This window comes from Labeo rohita, chromosome 18 (genome assembly GCF_022985175.1).
Source record: "Labeo rohita strain BAU-BD-2019 chromosome 18, IGBB_LRoh.1.0, whole genome shotgun sequence".
NCBI lineage: Eukaryota > Metazoa > Chordata > Actinopteri > Cypriniformes > Cyprinidae > Labeo > Labeo rohita.
In genome coordinates, this window is record NC_066886.1 from 527,582 (window position 1) to 546,828 (window position 19,247).

Here is a 19,247-nt window from a genome sequence, read left to right on the forward strand (position 1 = left end):
TGTAATTTGGGATTTCAAACTAGTAAAGACATCCATTTCAAGATAGAAATGTTTACATCATGGGAAATCAACCAAAGTGGCAGAAAATTATTTTTCTGACCCTTCATTTTAGTACATGTTTTTTCAGAAAACAAGACTTGAGAAGCAAAATAACTGTAAAAAAAAAAAAAGTTTGAAAATTAACTGAGATTTTGCGCAAAACAATAAATAAATACTTACTAATGGAGGAAGAGAAATAATATTTTTCCCCTTAGAATTAAGTTTATTTTTCTGACCCCACTGATTTTTAAACAATTTAATTCGTTTTTTTTTCTAGAAAACACCCTGAGGATCAAAATGGTTCAAGATATTAGGTCTTGTTTTTTCAAAAAAATGAGTTTTTGCTTGAAATAAAAAAACTTGCTTTTCCCTTTAAATTAAGTTTATATTTTATTTTAAGGATAAACTCACTTAATTTCAAAACATTTTAGTAAGTAAATTACTTAAAATATTAAGTCTTGTATTGTAATTTTTTTTTAATCAAAATAAGTTCTCAAAACATACATATATGAAAATGAAGAAAGAAAAATATTTTTTTCCCTTTGAATTTTTTATTTTTCATGTCCATGACTGACATACATAAACATAAATTTAATTTAATTTAATTTTTTCAGAAAACAACTTGAGAAGCACCATTAATAAAGATATTAGGTCTTGTTTTTTTTTTTCCCCAAAAAAATAGTGAGTTTTTGCTTAAAACAAGAAAACTTGCTTTCCCCTTTGAAGTATATTTTTCTTGTTTTAAGGATATCATTTAATTTCAAAACATTTTTCAGTACAAAAGAATTGAGAAGCAAAATAACTTAAAATATTAAATCTTATTTTCTTAAAAATTAATTGAGATTTTGCTTAAAAGAAGAAAAAATAAATATTAATAAATATTAAAAATATTGCTTTCCCCCTTTGAACGGTTAATTATTCTAACCCCATTGACTGATATTTTGTCTTGTTTTAAACATATACTCACTTCATTTTGATAGATTTTTTTTAATATATTTATTTTTCCCCAGAAAATGACTTGAGAAGCAAAATGAATCAAGATATTAGGTCTTGTTTTCTTAAAAAAAAAAAAAAAAAGTTTCTACTTGAAACAAGAAAAACAATCTTGTTTTTCTTTCGAATTAACATTACTTTTCTTGGTTTTTATCATCAACTCAATTTTGATACATTTTGATTAAATGTATCTTGATTTATGAATGTTTAGATATTTTCCATTTAGATATCTGGAAAACAAGACACCGTAAAAAAAAAAAAAAAGAAAAAAGAAGGCACAAGATAAAACAAGATCTTACCACTTTAAAGTGATCCTCGTAGCTCCAGTCCGCCTGACCGTTAGGAGAAGACGCTGATGGTTGCTCGACGGGTGAGAGATCATCCTCGGGTTCCTGTTTGACCCTGACGGCGGGTGACGGAGCTCCCTGTGCGTCCGCGGCGGCCGCGGGGTCCGAGAAGCTCCCGAACGGCCGTCCGGCCATACGAATGGCTCCCTGCTGCAGCGCCAGCGTCTGCTTCCTGAGGAACTCCAACCCGCTGGCCGGCCTGTCGTCTTCCTCGCTGCCTTCATCGCCCTCCATCATCCCATCGTCATCATCGTCCTCATCCGAGTCCCGGCCCCGTTCCTCCTCGTCCTCGCGTTCCGAGTCCAAACTGCTTTGATTGGAGACGCGGGGCGGCTGTCCAGGCCCCACAATGAGGCTCTTGCCCACGAATCCGGCCCCGGAAGCCCGTGCGGCGGCCAGAATGGCCTGCTGAGCCGCGACCTGCTGCGCGTACATGATGTGAGCCTCACGCAGTCTCCGCTCCTTGTGCTCCATCTCCAGACGCGCCTGCTGCTGCCGTTGCAGCTGCTCCATCATGGCCTCCAGCTTCACCCCTGCCGAGGCGCTATGGGGGAACCCACCCGCCAAACCGGCCTCCTGAGAGACGGGGACAAAGACATCAATGAGTCGAGCGCTCGGATTACAGCACGTCCCTTCAAAGCTATAAATGCGTAACTCAGCATGCGCTTCTTTTGTTTTGGCAACACGATCAGCATGTTGTGGGGTTCATTGATCACGTGAAAACATAAACATATGGCTGCTGGAGTTGACATTAAAGGAATAGTTCAGACAAAAATAGCTCTTTCTCAGGCCATCCAAGATTAGGATGAGTTTGTTTCTTCATCAGATTTGTAGAAATGCATCATTCCATCACTTGCTCACCAATGGATCCTCTGCAGTGAATGGGTGCCGTCAGAATGAGAGTCCAAACAGCTGATAAATACATCACAGTAATTCACAAAAAAATAAAACGGGTCTATCATTAAGACGTTTTTAACTAAAATGAGTCTATAAACCGTAATAACACTTCCTCAGGTGGAAAAGTTTATCTCCTGTTGTCTCTCACATCAAAATCCATCCCAAAATAGAGCTGTTTTGGCTTGTAAACAGTGTTTGATCTGTGCAGATTTCTCTCCTGATTCAGACCAGACCACTTTTTCACATTATGGACTCGGATTTTAGTTAAAAATATCTTAATGATGGATTTTGTTTCTTCTCAAGATGTGAACTGATGGACTGGATTGGTGTGGATTACTTGTGGATTATTGTGATGTTTTTCTCAGCTGTTTGGACTCTCATTCTGACGGCACCCATTCACATCCATTGATGAGCAAGTGATGGAATGACACATTTCTACAAATCTGATGAAGAAACGAACACATCCACAAGCCAAAAATCATGCTCCATGAAAATATTTTGTACATTTCCAACCATAAATATATTAAAACTTAATTTTGGTTTAGTAATATGCATTGCTACGAACTTCATTTGGACAAATTTAAAGGTGATTTTCACAATATTTCGATTTTTTTGCACCCTCAGATTTCAGATTTTCAAATAGTTTCTCAGCCAAATATTGTCCTGGACAATGGATCCTCTGCAGTGAATGGGTGCCGCCAGAATGAGAGTCCAATCAGCTGATAAAAACATCACAATCTACAAAAGCGGAAACAAATCCATCGAGACATTTTTACTCCATAATAACGCTTCTTCCAGTGTAAAAGTCCATCTCCCATTGTCTCTCACATTCAAAATCCAGCCACATATTTGTTTTAGAGCTGTTTTGGTTTATAAACGGTGCTTGACCTGTGCAAATTTCTCTCCTGATTCAGACCAAACCACTTTTTTACTGAATGAAATGTTATTATGGATGCGTATTTTAGTTAAAAATATCTTAATGATGGATTTTGTGGGAGTGGTGTGGATTACTTGTGGATTATTGTGATGTTTTTATCAGCTGTTTGGACTCTCATTCTGATGGCACCCATTCACTAAAAAGGATCCATTGGTGAGCAAGTGTGACACATTTCTACAAATCTGATGAACAAACAAACTCATTCTAATCTTGTACGGCCGGAGGGTAAGCACATTTTCAGCACTTTTTTATTTCTGGGTCAATTTGGCAAGTAACAAGTTGAAGTACTATAAAAGGGCAATTTAAAAATCCTATATAAGGTCGTAAAGTTCACTTTGGATAAAAACTCTAAAGTGCATCCAGGTTTGACTCTGTTAAACATTTCTTTGAAAGTGTTTGCTGAGTAATATAATTTCCTAAGAGAACTTAAACCAGCACAATTTCACATGTTTTGGCAACACGATAAGGATGTTTGCAGAACCGTCACACACCCCACCGGTCACTACATCCAACGCCCATTGATCATGTTCATGCAGATTTGTTTTGCAAACATGCACATTTGGCTGTTGTTGCAAATTCTGCTGAGGTCACCAACACAACATTAATGCAAGTACAACTGATGGTTTTTGAGCAATTATAGAATTACTGAATCATCAGTATATATATATATATATATTCCATCTACAAATGCAACGGTAAAATGCATTTTTATGGATGGTCAATACATTTTCCTTGTCGTTGAGCACTGCAGATGTAAAATTAATTGTCATGGTAATTAATACTGAAATAGGTTTTTAATGGCTGAGAACAGGTGGCTAATGCCTCATTTAATCACAGCCTATAGAAAAAAATGCCTGCATTTAAATTAATAAAATACAAAATACAAAATACAACATTTGAAAGCATCAAATCAACTGACAATATGGTTCTAGCAATACAATGCAGCACATTAAATACATGAAATCACATTAAGAAACCGTCTTATTACGCCATAAGAAACATTTACTTAAAAATGAACCCTCTCAGCTCTCTTTTCTTAAAAATGCATCAAAACCAAACACTGAAAACAGATCAAATGTGGTTTGCAAAACACACAAATGTAAAGCAAATCCAATAATTAGCCCTTCATGAGAAACTGTCGAAACCTGTAAATTCATCATTAAAGTAAACACTATAAACAGCAGTGTTTGTTTTCTGCAGTACGTGACAATCCGAGCTGCAAACGGGCTCTGAACTCTGTCAGATTTGTTTTTAAATACGCAGGTTTAGCAGGACAGACGGGTTAAATTACCTGCATGTAATAAACCATGATCTTCATTTACGAGCTATACTGTAAAAATGGCTTAAATGCCACACAGTGGCATTTTTGAAAACAAAACAAGCTTATTTAGATGACTCATATGTACAGACCAGTTTCATACTAGACTAAAACAGTCATGCATGAGAATCATGTGGTTTCAGGGAATATAACATGACTAAAAACAGTTGAACAGCGGATCAAAGCCGGGCCCCTAATTAAAGCAGCATGTTTGTGCATTCAGATGCATCTGGCTCTGTGTGTGTCGCCACAGTGATAGTAAAACTTGAAATCACCACCACTGTGGGTTGCCAAGATAAAAACAGTTTCATAAAGGGACTGAAGAATGAAAATCTCACCATGACTGAAGGTTTCTGTGGGTTTAAAGGGTGGGAACACTGACTATAATGCGTGTATTTTATTAAATAATTTAATTAAATATTTTTAAAATACATAACCCTGATACAGATGCATTAGAAATGCATATATTTAAAAGCAATAAATTCATTTAAACATGCATCTACTGTATGAATTCACTCAAACAATCACTTACAAATTCACTTACATATGTAGAAAACGAATATATCTAACTACATTAGTGATTATCAGCTAAATATGTTGTTTTTAGCATATTTATATTCATTTATTTGATTGCAAAATGAGACAGATTTGAAAATATAACATTTTCTTTTAATTTCACTACACTGTAAGTTAATTAAGAATACTGGACTTTTACAAGAAAACACTATTGAAAATGTCACATTTCACTCAGTTGCTTGTGATTTATTTGAAATTATTTGTGACCCTGGACCACAAAATCAGTCTATATTAGTATATTTGTAGCAATAGCCAAAAGTACATTGTGATTTTTTCTTTTATGCCAAAAATCATTAGGATATTAGGTAAAGATCATGTTCCATAAAGATATTTTGTGAATATATCAAAACATAATTTTTGATTAGTAATATGCATTGCTAAGAACTTAATTTGCACAACTTTAAAGGCGTTTTTCTCAATATTTAGATTTTTTTGCACCCTCACATACCAGACTTTCAAACAGTGGTATCTCAACCATAATGGAAAGCTTATTTATTCCGTTTTCGATTAAATCTAAAACAACGTATAAATCTAAAGACGGACCCTTATGACTTGTTTTGTGGTTCAGGATCACATTTGTGAAATGTACTAGCAATTTTTGAGTGAAAACTGTTTAACGACAAATGTTTATTGCAGAGTAGTAGAAGCAACAGAAGTCAATGAGTAGACGCACCGTGACAGAGAAACAAACAGATGATACATTGTATCGCGGCGTCTTTGATTTAAAGTAACATTTGCGGATGTTTAAAGGGTTCAAGAGTTCATCGTTATTAATAACATTATGAACATTTAAACGAAGTTACACCGACTCACCATCTGTGTTTTGCTGCTGCCGCTATTATCCACCATCCCTCCGCTCCGTTTCGTTCCGTTCCGCTCGTCTCTTTTCACTCGGTAGCTCTCGGTGAATCGTGCACGCGCACCGGCGCCGCTTTCCGTTCTACCAGCGAGCGCGTGACGATCCGGTGCGCTCCGTTTCAGGCGAGCAGAACCGCGATAACAGACCACCGAGCCGCCCGGCGTTCAGAGCTCAACTCCCTACAGCTCCTTTCCGCTCCGCCCGCGTCTCTCTGGCGTTTCCTCCCCTGTCGCGCCGCACCGCGACTTACACCCCCACCCCGCGGGATGAGTTGAGTATGCCAATCAAGTCATGTACAGTACAAATGTAGTATTCCGAAAATTAAATACTACTACAAAATAAAATGAATAAAGATTCAGATGATAACAAAAAAAAAAAAAAAATAGAAAATGACAAGATCCAATGTTATTATATTCCATCATTATGCCATCTGCTGAAATACTCCTATAGTACGTTTAGTACTCAGATAGATAAAAAATAATATTTTAATGAATATTAGAATAACTTTTGACTACCAGTTTTTAAATAAAATTTAAAAGTCTCTTCTGCTCTTCAAGCCTGCATTTATCTGATCCAATGTACAGCAAAAACAGTACAATTTTCAAACATTTTTACTATTTCAAATAACTGTTTTCTATTTGACTATATTTTAATATATAATTTATTCCTGCGATTTCAAAGCTGAATTTCTAGCATCATTACTCCAGTCACATGATCCTTCAAAAATCATTCTAACATTCTGATTTGCTGCTCAAAAAACATTTATTATTATTATGTTGAAAACAGCTAAGTAGAATTTTTCCAGGCATTTATCTGAAACAGAAATCTATTGTAACATTATAAATGTCTTTATGATCACTTTTGAGATTTTAAAGCATCCTTGCTAAATAAATGAATTCTCTACCCCCCCAAAAGAGAGAAATGATACTGACTCCAACCTTTTGAATGGTATAGTGTATAAAAATGTTATGAAAGCTTTTATTTCAGATAAATGCTGATCTTTGGATCTTTCTAGTCATCAAAAATGTATTGATAATAATAGTAATAATCAGAAATCAGCATCTTAGAATGATTTCTGAAGTATCATGTGACACTGAAGACTAAAAATTCAGCTTTGACCGCAGAAATAAATTACATTTTAAAATATATTCAAATAGAACACAGATATTTCAAATAGTAAAAATATTTCACAATATTACTGCTTTTGCTGTATTTTGAAGGGAATAAAAAAATACATTAAAAATCTTACTGTTCAAATAAATATTTTTTTTCCTCATATATTATGCCTGTGTTAAAACCTAGTAAACTGTATACATAGAGAGAATTTCTCTAGTATTTTCTTTTAAGTTTTCTATGTAGTATCGCACTTAATTTTCAGTTTATAATCTAAAAATAAGATGAATGTGTGATGATTGTGTAATTTATCTGTCAAAAATGATGCATCAATGACGATATTTCATTATTTCACTTTTTATTTAATGAAGAACATGAATGACTTCAGTTTTAGCTAATGAAGGATTCATTTTGAATGTTTTATTGAAAATTAAAGTCTTGATTTTAAATGCATGAATCAATCAGTAAGCGATGCAGCAGCGGCCTCTAGTGCTCATGCGCAGTAAGCGCAGTTTACTTGTTACATTTCTACATTTACTGTTATGTCCATCCATCAGCTGTCTAGAAACCACGTGGCTTTTCATCAACGTACACGTGACTCAGTGCCTCCTTTTCTGCCCACACTGCAGACTACATTGGTTCTGCATATACTTCAGGGCTTTTTACCAAGTGTGTTCTAGATTTCTCTAGTATGATATACTTAGTAAAGATCTGAATATAAACAGACACTCTTTAATAAGAAAACCAGAGAAATTGTTTTGGAAAGTGTTTCCTTTAATTTCACAAAACACTGTTAAATACAAATAATATTGCTTTTGCAACAAAGTAAAAGTCAATGCAGTTATTACATGAAAAAGTCAGTAACTGATCTGCTCTGGCTACAAAGTGAAGAAATAAAGTGTTTAATTGCATAGTGTTGAAGATTGTCCAGTCTGATTAAACACACACACACACACACACACACTTTAACCACAAACACCACTGAAACACAACATACAACAACATATTTATAATACTCAGGCAAATGCATATTTAGGGGCAGATAAAAATATTCTTGATTATTCAATTTTAAATACAAAATAACATTTCTCACCGCAGGCGTTTAACCAAAGTAACAACTTAAGTAACAATGTCAGTTTCACTTCATGTCATTAACAAAATGTTACATTTGAGAGTAACAGAATATCAGAGAGAGCTAAGAAAGCTTTAATGCATCCAAAAGCTTAAAGAGAGAAATAGAATTAAAAAAAGTTAATAAACACATTTCAAAAGAGTCCTGAACCTTCATAGCACAGTAAAACATATACAAAACACACACACACACACACACACACACACACACTCATGAGAATGTAGTGTCAGGTTTCTCACTATCAGTAACACTGCTCTTCCCCAAACGCTGAGCTGATTTCAGATCCCACTTTCATTTTCACTTCCTTTTGTGAGAGTTTTGAAATCATCAGTCGCCGTCTTGAGTGAAATGACGCACGTGACACATCTGCGATCAATGGATGGCCACTGATTACATGCGACAATCTCACGAAACACTTCCAAATCATATTTCACCCCAAAATATAAATGAAATGTTAATGTTGTGACTAAAGCAAATCGAGTAATATGGTTTCGCAAAATGTTTTTTCAGTCAGTTCAAAGGCAGCACCACAAATACTTCTATGACGAATAAATTGTTTTCATACATTACAGTAATGAGAATGAGATCTTTGGCATTACTATGGAAGCATGTTTCTGCAACGGGATTTAAAACAAAAAAAACAAAAAAAACAAAAAACAAATGGTAATTGCAACTTTTTCATCTCTCAATTCAGACTTTTTTTTTTTTTCCCCTCGCACAATTCTAATATTAAGAGATACAAACTTGTAATTCTAAGAAAAAAGTCCAAATTGTGAGGAAATAATAATAATAAAAAGTGTCTGAATTGTGAGATAAAAAGTTGCAATTACCTTTTTTATTATATTAATTTTGTGGTGGGGGAAAAAAAGCTAAATTTTGAGATGTAAACTTAGAATTCAGATTAAAAAAATAAAAAATTGCAGAATTGCAAGATCTAATCAACTCCAAGTTTACACTTCAAAATTTGTTTCTGTGAAACTTCTGTGACATTTTAAATCTCACTATTATAATTTCAGAATTGAGTGCATCTCTCACAATTCTGACTTTTTTCCTCTGAATCCTAACTTTACTTCACACAATTCTGTTTTTTAAAGCAAGGTAAAAAGTTAACTCTGCCTTTTTTTTCACAATCAATTTCTTGCAATTCTGACCAATTCTGATTTTTCTGGTTTACATCTCACAACTCTTAAGGTGTATCTTGCAATTCTGACATTTTTTCTCTGAATTGTAAGACAAAAAAGTTGAAACTGTGAGAAATAAACAAACTGTAAGAAAAAAAAAAACATCTGAATTGTGAGAAATTTATGCCATGGCAGAAACAAGCGTCCACACATTACAGTAATGAGAATTTGGGCTAAAAAAAATGAATAAAGAGGGAACAAAAACAACGTCACAATGTTTTCATTCATTTACAGTAATGAGAATGAGATCTTTGGCATTACTATTAAAGCTCGTTTCGGCAACAAAAAAAATTAAATGGTAATTGCGACTTTCTAATCTCACAATTCAGACTTTTTTTCTCACAATTCTAATATAAACACATACAAACTTCTAAGAAAAAAGTCCAAATTGTGAGGAAATAATAATAATAATAATAATAAATCTGAATTGTGAGGTAAAAAGTTGCAGTTACCTTTTTATTATTTAATTTGTAGCAGAAAAAAAAAACTGAATTGCAAGATGTAAACAATACCAAGTTGTTTACATCTTAAAATTGTTTTTGTTAAACAAAATAAAAACTTGCAACATTTTAATCTCAAATTTTTTTTTTTTTTCAGAATTTATATCTCACATCTATGACTTTTTTCCCTCTGAATCCTAACTTTACGTTTTTTTTTTTTTTTTAAGCAAAGTAAAAGTGAACTCTTACTTTCTGATTTTTCTAAGGTTTATATCTCACAACTCAAGTTTATATCTTGCAGTCCAAATTGTGAGAAATAAGCAGATTGTAAGAAAAAGACAAAATCTCAAAAAATATTAAATTGTAGCGGAAACAAGCTTCCACACATTACAGTAATGAGAATTTGGAGTCAAAATAAAAAATGAATAAAGAGGAAAAAAAATAATGTCACAACGCAAAACATCTTACTGCAGGTGTGGTAATGGAACTAAAATCTGTATAATATTTAAACATAACTACTAATTTGTATACTTTGATTTTGAGGTGATATATGACCTGTTCTCGAATGTTTTCATGACATGCAGACAGCAGCAGGGATGTGACTAAATCACATGCAGGTCAAAACTGGAAGAGTTTGGGATTTTGGCTACGAAGTGTAATTCTAGTAATGAGACTGAGGCTTAAACAATGACAAACGAAACGAGTCTATGCTCTTAAAAACACTGTAAGTGTTTTTGATCCATTCACACCTCTGGCAGACGTCGGGTTCGATCACTGCACACAGCAGGAGGAGACGTCAGAGCAGCAGCAGACGGAGGAGCTCAAGGCTTTAGGGGGAATCAGGTCCAGATCTTCATCATCAGGTATTTCATCCAGGTGATATCCGTCCTTCAACAGCTGCCTGCTCAGGTCCGGATGCACCTGCGGAGAGACGAGACGAAGAAGAGGATGATGAGACACTGTTCTCACTAGCCAAGTTTCCATCCAGGTTTTTGCAATGTTTTGTTATCGACAAAGAGAATAAGTGTAAAAAAGCTTGCAAAATTTTCAAGCTTGCAAAAGTTTCTAGCTTTTTACCAGAATAATGGTGCGTGATGGCAATGTCCCCAAAAAAACCAAACTGTCACGTAAGTGTATCACAAAAAAAAATTGCCCTCGAGTTGTTTCCATACATAATTTCACCTTTTGAGCAAAATACATAGGCTAGTAGCCTGTTCTTCATCCATTTGAAATAAAACTTTATTATACAGGCTATTATAGGCCTACATAAAATAATTTTTATTAACATGTCATGAGGGTTTTTTTGTACTTAGGCCTATAGGCTATTTAGATACTTGAGCATCTAGCAATATTCATAAACAGCTGCAGTTGTGTTATTATTATTTTTTTGATTAACTTTTATTAGACTGTATTGGAATGTTCATTTTGTTTCTCCTAACCGAAAACTGACGGTCGTTATACTGTTAAATCACGATTAAATTACATGGCTGTGACCCATTAAAAATACCTACATTTATTTCCAGCGATAAATTTTACACACGCAAAAAGCAGCATAAACAACAGAACGTGAGGACTCACACGGTCACATCACGCACCTGCAGCGCTTCTGCAAACGGAGAAAAACAAAAATAAAACTACATATAAAAGAAACAAACAGGCTTATATGCGAAATATTTTTTTTTTTTAAAAATAATTTATAAATTAAAATGAAAGAAAACTGTGCAACCTATATGAGAGAATTTTGTTTCATTTTTGTGATGCGCTCGAGAAAGCACATCCTGTTTATTTTTCTTTATTTTACAAAAGCACAATGTTTTTTTTTGTGAATGAACAAATAAAAGAAACATATAAAATAGTTTTGAATAATGTCTTTCTCTTATATGACCACAAAAAGAGGAGTATTTTAAGTTGATTCTACTTTTATAGAGAGGGGGAAAAAAAACAAAAACAAAAACAAGAAAATATCAAGGGATCGTGCCACAGTTAAGCATTACTAACTCGACAACGCAGCCCGTTTATTGTCATAATAAAATACAGTCAGCCAAACATATTGAAAAACCATGCTATTTTACTTCCCTTCACTCCACAACAAATCCTTTACATTTAACGGTAGAACAGAACTCAAAACAAAACAAGAATGAAAACAAGCCGAAACAAATTAATGTAAAATTATGTGATTTTAGTACAAAATTAATACATTTTAACTTGCAACATACTAAAGGAACATCAAATTAAGATATGCATGTTTGAAAAGGTAACTCGTCTTTTTCTTACTATATATAAAAGAATTTTAGATACAATTTAATAATATGAATATGATTTAATATGCTTTTGAATTACAGAGAAACGGTGCTTTAACTTGAGCAACAGCACGAACACGGACACTGCCTATTGGCTAACTGTGTCATGTGACACCACATATTTGCATTAAAGCCCCTTTTCTCGACAAAAAGTGTTTCCAAACAAATCTTTGGGACATTTGAACTATCGATATAGAATATATGCACTTAAGTTAACCCTAAAAAAAAAAAGATCTTGTTGACACATGAGAAATTGTAATCAATAAATGGCATTTCCATCAGCTATATCGATGAAAATTATGAAGCACTAAATATTTTTTTTGCAAAAAATCCTTGCATCGAAACCTGGCTAGTCAAGTTCTTAATGTTATTTGACTATAGAAGCCTGACATATGAAATAGGAGCCAAATAAATAAATAAATAAATAAATTATTATATATATATATATATATTTTTTTTTTTTTTTTGACTCATATAGTCTGACAGTGAATAACTGTCTAACAGTAGAGCAGATACTGACATAAAATGACGTAATTCGTGGTCACTCTATATTTTCAATAACCTGTCTTAAAAGAATGAGATTGAAATGATTTAATCATGTAATGCAATGCAATCCAATGATGTTTGAAAGACGAACAAATAAGATGCTGCTTTTGCAAAAAAATGTAATTCTGAATTAATTCTCATCAATGCATAATGACACATATTCACACGCTTAACATGAAGGCAACTAACTACCCGTTTGCCAAACAATATAAGGCATTAACTCACCTCTGCTGAGGAATATCCAGATGAACAATCCAGCTCTGCATCACTGATGAAATCAAACACCAAACCAATCAATCAATCTCTAACCAAAATGATTCATTTCTCTTTAATTAACAAAAGTCAGTCCCTCAGTGAAGTCATCCTTGATGTCAGGTGTAGTTTTGATGACTGGCGTACCTGTCTGAATCCAGTGAGATGAGCGAATCTTCTCCTGTCTGACTCAGAGCCGCGTATCCCTTATTGAACTTCACACTGCACAGAGAACAAGAAGAAGAAGAGAAGAAACACACAGATCAGTCCGGAAACGACACTCACGCAATCCACTGAAGAATAATAGCTCGGCTGGCATGTCTGGCGTGTTTGTCCTTCGCTCTTTTACAGTCAATTTGTGTGGTTGAAAGGATATAAAAGAGGGTTTGTTGACTGTGAGCTGTGAAACACACCCGCACACTCACTTTAATCATTAATAAAAGGCCGTTCAGCAAACGAACCAAACTCATTACTGTAACAGAGACGCACTCTTAAGCTCAGACTGAACAATGATCAGTGACACAAAATAAATCACACAATATACTGACAGTAGTTTTAATTCATGCATATGCAGCAGTGATATTTTAGTATGACTGATATACTATTATAGTTTGTTAATATTTTGAATTAGATTTTACTTTTCTGTTTGCATTTTAATTTTAGTAATTTTGTTGCATATTATTACAGTTATTAACCTAAAATAACAATAAAAAAACAAAATATTTAAAAACATTTTTTTTAGCTATTTGCCAAAGAATTTTTATTTAGTTTAACTTGATTTACAAAAATAACTAAAACCAAAATAAGTTATTAGATTTATTTTTTCAACTTTCATTTTAATTTTAGTAATTTTGTTGCAAATGATTATAGTTATTAACCTAAAATGACAATAAACATTAACAAAAAATAAAATATTTAAAAAAACATATTTTTTCAGCTATTTGCCAAAGCATTTTTATTTAATTTAACTTGATTTACAAAACAACTAAAACCAAAATAAGTTATTAAAATGATCTAATTAAAAAAAATCTTCAAAACTTTAACTAAAAATAAAATGAAGAAAGAAAATTAATTAAAGAAAGAAAAACATTAAAATGAAAACAAATTCAAAATATATTTTAAAACCTATAATATTATTTCGGTTACACAAAAATAGCACTATTTTTGTTGTGTGTTTTGTCATTTTTATTTTTTTACCTTATTTTTTATTTTTATTTTTTTTCTTCAGTTTTACTTTAAAAACCTCTTTAGTTTTTAGCACCTAATTAAATTAAACTAAATGAAAAATGCAAAAACGCCTTGCAAATAGCTGAAAAAAGTTTGTTTATAAATCTTATTTTTATTTTAGTTAAGTTTTATTTCAAACAATGCATTTTTATGGTTGTAGCTCAAGTTAACAATAATAATGACATGCAATTGAATGCATCTGTAAATTCACATTAATTGCACCCGCTTTAAAAAAAAACATATCCCTTGAATGCATTGCAAGTCACTTTGCATGAAAGCATCTGCCAAATGCAAAATTGTGAATATCTTTGTAAGCATATTTAAAAATTCCCTTAAACTGATGCCCCTCTTTTTGAGCTGATATCAGGCTGTGCTGACACTCACGTCTTTGGTTTGTGTCGTGGCTGATGAAGCACAGGCCTCCCTGAGCCCAATCCTCTCTTCTGCAGAGCTCGTCTGGCCGTGTCTCGGTGCTTCTCTGCAAACACAGTTTTTATTTTTAATATATATATGCAGTTTGAAGCAAATGAGTGATCTGAATTGTCAGTACTTACGGAGCTTGGAGTGGAAAGCAGGAGCTTTGGACATGATATACGGCCCTCTCTTCTCCACCGCTTGTGGCTGATCAGTGTTTTCAGGACTCTAATGAGCAAACATAGTGAAATAACTGACAAGTAAAGGGTAGATTTCATATCAGTAGTTACTGCTACTATTTTTTCTCATAACAATCGCATTCTTAACCTACTTATACTGTCACACACACCATATACTTGTACTATATTTTATATTCCGCACATGAACAAAAATCCTCTTTATTATAGTGTGTGTGACTTAATTAAGTTGGCTTGAGAAAGTCAACTTACTGATCTACTATTTAAGAATATTATTATTCTTCTTCTGAGCCAAATTTCGGTATCTGTCTCCTCCTAGAGCTTTCAAGCTAGAATCACCAAACTTGGTCCAGACCTTCAGACTGGTCTGACTCGGTGTGCTGTATCTTTTCAGACTGATCCGGCTTACGGTTTTCGTAAACCAGACTTTCAAAACCACCAAAAATCCCATAGACTTACATTGACGGAATGTTCAAATGAGCAACACTCTTCAAACTCCCAGAATCCCTTGAGGCTCAATCAAGCTTCCCTTCTATGTACTATTTCTAATCCATTTACACTCATTTAAGCTTCACTCTAATATTTCTAATATTTCTAATCTATCTAAATCATGCTAACAACATGCTAGTAACTTGCTAATCATGCTAACAACATGCTAATCATGATAGAAACATGCTAGCAACGTGCTAGTAACATGCTAACCATGGTAGCAACATGCTAGTAACATGCTAATCATGCTAACATCATGCTAATAACTTGCTAATCATGCCAGAAACATGTTAGCAGCTTTGCTAATCATGCTGGAAACATGCTAGCAACATGCTAATCATGTTAGAGACATGCGAGTAACTTGTTAACCATGTTAACAACATGCTAATCATGTTAGCAACATGCTAATAACTTGCTAATCATTCTAGAAACATGTTAACAACTTCGTTAATCATGCTATAAACATGCTAGCAACATGCTAATAACTTGCTAATCATGATAGAAACATGCTAACAACGTGCTAGTAACATGCTAACCATGGTAGCAACATGCTAGTAACATGCTAATCATGCTAACAACATCCTAATCATGTTAGCAACATGCTAGCAACATGCTAGTAACATGCTAACCATGGTAGCAACATGCTAGTAACTTGCTAATCATGTTAGAAACATGTTAACAACATGTTAATAACATGCTAATCATGCTAACACCATGCTAATAACTTGTTAATCATGCCAGAAACATGTTAGCAGCTTTGCTAATCATGCTAGATGCATGCAACCATTTTGCTAATCATGTTAAAAACATGCTAGCAACTTGCTAATCATGCCAGAAACATGCTAGTGACATGCTAATCATTCTAGAAACATGTTAACAACTTTGGTAATCATGCTAGAAACATGCTAATCATGTTACAAACATGCTAGTAACTTGTTAACCATGTTAACAACATGCTAATCATGTTAGCAACATGTTAATAACTTGCTAATCATGATAGAAACATGCTAGCAACATGCTAACCATGGTAGCAGCATGCTAATCATGTTAAAACATGCTAGCAACATGTTAGTAACATGTTAATCGTGATAACAACATGCAAGTGACATGTTAATCATGTTAGAAACATACTAACGACATGCTAATCACGCTAACATGCTAGCAACATGCTAGTAACATGCTAATCATGCTAGCAACATGCTAATCGTGCTAACAACATGCTAGCAACATGCTAGTAACATGCTAATCATGCTAACAACATGTTAATAACATGCTAATCATGTTAGAAACATACTAGTGACATGCTAATCGTGCTAACAACATGCTAGCAACATGCTAATCATGATAGCAACATGCTAGTAACATGCTAATCATGATAGAAAAATGCTAGCAACATGCTAGTAATATGTTAATCATGCTAGAAACATGTTAACAACAAGGTAGTAACATGTTGGCCATGTTAGAAACATGGTAGTAACATGCTAAACATGCTAATCAGTCTATAAAAATACAAGCAATAAGCTAATCATGCTAAAACATGTTAACAACATGTTAAATCATGCTAGCTGCGTCCGTACTTTTACAACTGCTTCAAACTTTCAGGCTTGGCTTTCTCAAGCCAACTTAAAGTTTGTTCTCAAACTTTACTCATCTAGTTATTATTTGATTTAGCATGCAGAATTTTGGTGCAAATCAGAAAGCTCAGTTCCTTCTTAGTGCAACTTATTTAAGACATAAACTAAATCTCTGATTGTGATTTCATATCTCAGGTGCTCATTATTTTATCAACATGAATTGAATGCACATTCTTCTACAGAAATGATCATTCACAGACACAAACACATCGCTATGACTAAATACGACTAAACTTACACAAACAGATGACAGGGCACAAACCAGCTGCTAACAGAGATTTCCTGTTGGATACTTGAATACATTATCTTCATTTAAAGAGTGCTTTATGTGTTTCATCATTGTCAGTGGAGTTTAATAACAACAGATGATCAGACTGAGATAAAAACCCATGAAAATCACCTTCATCGCGGATGAAGACTCGTTCTCCGACAGAAGAGTGCGCTGCTCTCGGCTCTCCATCGTGTCGCTCATGTCGGTGTTTCAGAATGAAGGTTTAAATGCGAAATCATGTCTTAAATCACACAGTTGTAACTCATGCTAATAGAGTTCAAAAACACTGCTGTAAACAGGGAGAGTCTTCTTCGTCTGACGTCACATTCAGCGCATTCTGCGCGCTACTGCCGCTCACAGGCGCTCCGGCGCCACTGCAGCTTCATATTAGATTCTACCAGTCAACTATAACAATTGATTTGGAAAAACAAATAACTGCGTTTTTAACAATGTTTAAAAATCATGTTTTTTCATTGCGCATTCCAATTAATCTCAATCAAACTGCGGTTATTTTGATTAAGTAAAAATAAATAAAAAAATACAGCTAACACAATAAAACAATTAAAACATAACAGTAAAAAACATGATTTTTGAAAATGCAAAAACGAGTTAACTGAAATTAAACGAAAACTAAAATTAAAAATTTACAGAAATTCTATAAACATTTTGAAAAATACTTTGTATGCATTTGACTTTTTTTTTGTTTTAGTCAGTGTTTTAATAATTTTATTTCTTTCGTGATTTTTTTTTATGTCTGCATAGTTTTTATTAATTTTTAAGTTCTCTGTAATTTCAGGTTTATTAGATCTGTTTTATGGGAAATTAATAAAAATTAAGTGAGTTTATGATTAAAACAGGACGGATTTTTAGCCATTCGGCTAAAAAACTTGGTTTAAGAATGTTTAGATATTTATATTTGAAAACAAAAATATATATTATTTGCAAATAATCTGAATAATTTTCTTTTAGCTTAAGTAAAACTGAAATCAAAATTTATAAAAAAAATATTTATATAAAATAATTTTGAATAAACCTTTATTTTAGTCAGTGTTTTAATAATTTTATTTATTTTGTCATTGTTTTATACTTTAATATCAATGTTGGTTATTTTATTAAATCAGGTTTATAAGATCTTGTTTTATGGAAAATTAATTAAAATTAAGGGAGTTTATGAATAAAACAAAAACAAATATCTGTCATTTGGCTCAGAAAATCCACTTCAAAGAAAAAAAACTTGGTTTAAGAATGTTTAGATATTTATATTTGAAAACAAAAATATATATTATTTGCAAATAATCTGAATCATTTTCTTTTAGCTTAAGTAAAACTGAAATCAAAATTTATAAAAAAAAATATTTATATAAAATAATTTTAAATAAACCTTTATTTTAGTCAGTGTTTTAATAATTTTATTTATTTTGTCATCGTTTTATATTTTAATATCAATGTTAGTTATTTTATTAAATCAGGTTCATAAAATATTGTTTTATGGAAAATGAATTAAAATTAAGGGAGTTTATGATTAAAACAAAAACAAATATCTGTCATTTGGCTGAGAAAATCTACTTCAAAGAAAATATGTTTACATATTTATATTTGAAAAAATATAAAATTTGCAAAATAATTAAATAATTTTCTTATAGTTTAAGTCCACGTACTAAAATAGCTAAAACGCAAACTGAAATAAAAATGTATACAAAAATAATTTGTTTTAATTCCAGCTAGCATTTTAATAATTTTATTTCTTGTGTCATTGTTTTATATTTTAATTTCAATGTTAGCTATTTTATTAAATCAGACTCATAAGATCTTGTTTTATGGAAAAATTAATTAAAATTAAGGGAGTTTATGATTAAAACGAAAAAATATCGGTCATTTGCCTCAGAAAAAAAACTAATGAATTCAAAGAAAAAAAGCCTGGTTTAAGAATGTTTACATATTTATATGTGAAAAAAATTCATAGAAAGAATATCTCGATTTATGTATTTAAAATACATTCTTATTTCTATTTTTTAATTTATTTTTTCCAGTGTATGATTCATTTAATGCCATGACTTCATGCATTTAAGACCTTCCGCTCTGATT

The 19,247-nt window shown here is 32.7% G+C and overlaps 2 protein-coding genes across 2 annotated transcripts in view; both read right to left on the minus strand.

The window, feature by feature from the left end:
• The window catches only part of si:dkey-205h23.1 (AT-rich interactive domain-containing protein 3B), a 58,595-nt gene extending 52,438 nt beyond the window's left edge, over positions 1 to 6,157 (minus strand). The window contains exons 1-2 of the mRNA XM_051134556.1: positions 5,921 to 6,157; positions 1,332 to 1,955 (exon numbers count right to left, since the gene is read on the minus strand). Coding sequence (XP_050990513.1) covers positions 1,332 to 1,955; positions 5,921 to 5,956 — 660 coding nt within the window. The 5' untranslated portion in view covers positions 5,957 to 6,157. The remainder of the gene's footprint in view (positions 1 to 1,331; positions 1,956 to 5,920) is intronic.
• Positions 6,158 to 10,030: 3,873 nt separating this feature from the next.
• fam219b (family with sequence similarity 219 member B) lies at positions 10,031 to 17,488 on the minus strand. Its single transcript, XM_051134568.1, has 6 exons — positions 17,292 to 17,488; positions 14,712 to 14,799; positions 14,542 to 14,635; positions 13,078 to 13,152; positions 12,904 to 12,946; positions 10,031 to 10,753 (listed from the first exon to the last, which is right to left on the minus strand). The coding sequence occupies exons 1-6, from the start codon at positions 17,361 to 17,363 to the stop codon at positions 10,604 to 10,606; spliced, it is 522 nt and encodes a 173-aa protein (XP_050990525.1). The 5' UTR covers positions 17,364 to 17,488; the 3' UTR covers positions 10,031 to 10,603.
• Positions 17,489 to 19,247: the final 1,759 nt, after the last annotated feature.